This window comes from Poecilia reticulata, linkage group LG19 (genome assembly GCF_000633615.1).
Source record: "Poecilia reticulata strain Guanapo linkage group LG19, Guppy_female_1.0+MT, whole genome shotgun sequence".
NCBI lineage: Eukaryota > Metazoa > Chordata > Actinopteri > Cyprinodontiformes > Poeciliidae > Poecilia > Poecilia reticulata.
Window position 1 is genome coordinate 5,991,924 of NC_024349.1, and position 3,101 is coordinate 5,995,024.

At 35.7% G+C, this 3,101-nt stretch overlaps 1 protein-coding gene across 1 annotated transcript in view; it reads right to left on the reverse strand.

Moving 5' to 3' along the window:
* Window positions 1–2,074, reverse strand: part of LOC103481327 (serine/threonine-protein kinase tousled-like 2) — a 16,683-nt gene extending 14,609 nt beyond the window's left edge. The window contains exons 1-2 of the mRNA XM_008436727.1: window positions 2,061–2,074; window positions 1,547–1,630 (exon numbers count right to left, since the gene is read on the reverse strand). Of these exons, the coding sequence (XP_008434949.1) occupies window positions 1,547–1,630; window positions 2,061–2,074 (98 nt within the window). The remainder of the gene's footprint in view (window positions 1–1,546; window positions 1,631–2,060) is intronic.
* Window positions 2,075–3,101: the final 1,027 nt, after the last annotated feature.

Here is a 3,101-nt window from a genome sequence, read left to right on the forward strand (position 1 = left end):
AAAAAAAAAAAAGATTTTCAGAGTAGAAATGTTAGTAATGGCCAAGCAATGTCCTTCCCAAAAATGATCAAGACTTTTGACTTGACCGTTGTCCTGCTCTGTCTTCTCAAACCCAGATGGTCACGCTCATTCTGAGCCTGGTTCTGGTTCTGATGGAGGTTTGTCCCTGTTAAAGRGGAGTTTTTCCTCTCCACTGTCGCTACATGCATGATTGCTGCAAAGTCAACAATGCACGCAATGTTGCTAAAATGCAAGTCAGTGACTCGAGGCAATCAGCTGACAGAAAACTTTTTAAACTAACTATATCATGAACTGAACTTAATTGGAATGTATTTGATTGAATTGACTTTTTTTTGTAAAGTTCCTCATGAAAACATGTTGAAACAAACCAACCACCACAGTGCATACACTATATAACATGGACATAGTCTTCTGTAGGCAGACATTTCTGTTTTAATGATTATTGGTCTTATGATATGTTTTAGTTTCCTGAAAAACATACGTCTATATTTTAAATATTGTAGTTGTAAACCATAAATCCTAAATAGAATAAATAAGACATGAAATTAATGAGTTTATTAATACAGCCTACACCAATTAGCAATTGCTTTTTTAAATAAAATTAAACATTTTAATTTAATTTTAATTATCAATATAAAACTTTTCAGTCATTTTCTAATTTAATTTGATGAACCTGGATAACAAAAAGCAACAGAGGAATTTTTTTTTTATTGCATTTTTGGAAATGTGTATGTATTTTATATTGTTATATTTAAAATTGTTAATATTAAAATCCAAAATTAATAAAATGCTCTTTAAAAAAAGCAATGACATACCTAGTATCAGACAGAACATTGCAAAATAAATGTATGTTAGCAAAAATACCAGCAGATATTAAATTAAATCAATGTTTATTATTGAAAAAACGTTAGAAAATACCTGTAATGATTCAAACCGCACTGAAATAAATGGCKTTACTTTTAGAAAGAAGCTTTAACAGTATGATTCATGACAGTTTGGGACGTTAAACCGTGTTTAACGTAAATACTGATTAAAATATTTAACCAGTTTCACGGAAATCTACTAAAAAGAAGTCAGATTAAAAACAGTCGACGWCCCTGACAACCACCGGATTGAGATTACCTAACCTGTCCAATGTTGGCCGTGCTAATTAACATTTTACCCTACAGTTAATTTACAAAAAACAAAACTGTACCTCACCAAAAAGGTTGTCACAATGGAATAAACACCAGAAACAAATAGAAATAGCAGCACAAAATTAGAGCGATTAGCAAGGATAGCGGAGTTATCTAGYGAGCTAAGGTTAATATTAGCTAGGACGAAGGTCTCACCTGGAAAACCTTTAGCAGTTTTCACAGCCGGACACGGTCCTATAAAAGATGTGGTCCGTCCATTTCAGAGACAGCAAACTCATCAACAGCTCCTCGGTCCAAGCACCCGATATAACTCTTTTTGAACTGAGATATCCATTTATAATTAAGTCAAATTTAAGGAGGCACTTGTTAGCTTAGCTAATGCTAGCTACACAAAGCGGTGCGGCTCGCTCCTGCCGGTGTCATCCGGACGGAAGGCCGTGATCCTCGGGTTTTCCTCGTCTGAGTCGGTGGCCCTGCGAAGGCAGGCCGGGAGCTGTCAGTGCTCTGAATCCCCTTAAACAAGTGTTGTCACATTTCTGCCTCGGTTGATCTAATCTTTTGGCATCATCGACCGTCTAAAGCGGCAGGAGTCCGTGTGTTTAAATCCATCGTTTCTTCCTAATGACAAAAGATCACAACCTTCAGTATCACCAAGGCCGCACAGGAGCTCCAGAGGAAACTGACACTGATGTTTCCCAAGCCGAGTGCTGGTTTGATGTAACCTCCACCCCGATTTACTATGCACACGGAGATCAAGGCTGAAACTGGGTGGATARGAAACCTTTACAAGGACTCAGACCTCCAGGGGGTCTGTGCATGCAAACCTTATCATTTAGGATGCATCAAGTCACTTTAATGACATTGTCTCTCTGGTTACATTATTTTTGTGCAGTTATTTCTGACCCAGCTTGTGTCATTTTGAAAAACAAAATACATTTGTTTTGCATTTCTTTAAGATAAYATGACAAACATTAAATAGCATATTTCCAATTTAGACATTTARGGTAACCTTTCTTTTTGTGTGAAATTCAGTGAACTGATTTACAGATGGGCTTTTATCGTATCGTTTATCATTTATTGTGATACATTTCCTAGTATGATCATTCTGATTTATTCAAATTATTGATGTTGAAGAGCTCTCAGAACTGTCCATATTATTGGGATTGTTAGTTTTGCTATTTTCTCCTCTGTTCAATGAAAGTATCAATAAATATTTTAAAATATGATTAAATGCAGTCACTGTGTGCAGTTTAGTGATATAGATCACACTTTTTGGTGCGTAACTGGTGTTATAAAGAAGCATATAACTAATGGGAACATTTTTCTAGAGCAATATTTGTGTTTGCAGGGTTATGATCGCTTAGCTAAAGCGGAGGTAATAAATAGTTCTTATCGTCATTTATCGTTATCACAATAATACCACAAAATATTGYGATAAAACTTTAAGTCCATATCGCTCAGCCCAAGACTAATTGTGTCTGAAAAATCATTATCTACAATCTACAATACTTTCAAAATTACCGGTATTTGTACATTTTGAACTATTCCACATTTTTTTCCGTACAGTCACGATCTTCAGTTTACTTTACTAACGGAAAGCATCCCCTAAGCATGATGCTGCAACTGYCATGTTTCAGTGTTGGTATGATTATGTRTAGTTTTTAAACCCACATRAACKAGAAAGTTCAGTTCTGGTCTCGTCTTAGTGTTTTCTTGCTTATGTTTGTAGTCTCCTTTCCAGGGCCGGTACAACATCTTATGGGGGCTCAAACACGACTGGATTTGGGGCCCATTATTTTAATTTATCCAGGGTGTACACTACTTAATTTGCATCATGAAATCCCTATAATAAGAAGACTTTGTTTGTGACATGTCAATGCTAGTTCATTTTCAAATAACTTTTCCARGGTCTACAATAAATATGTGAACTCTGCAGAAGCATGA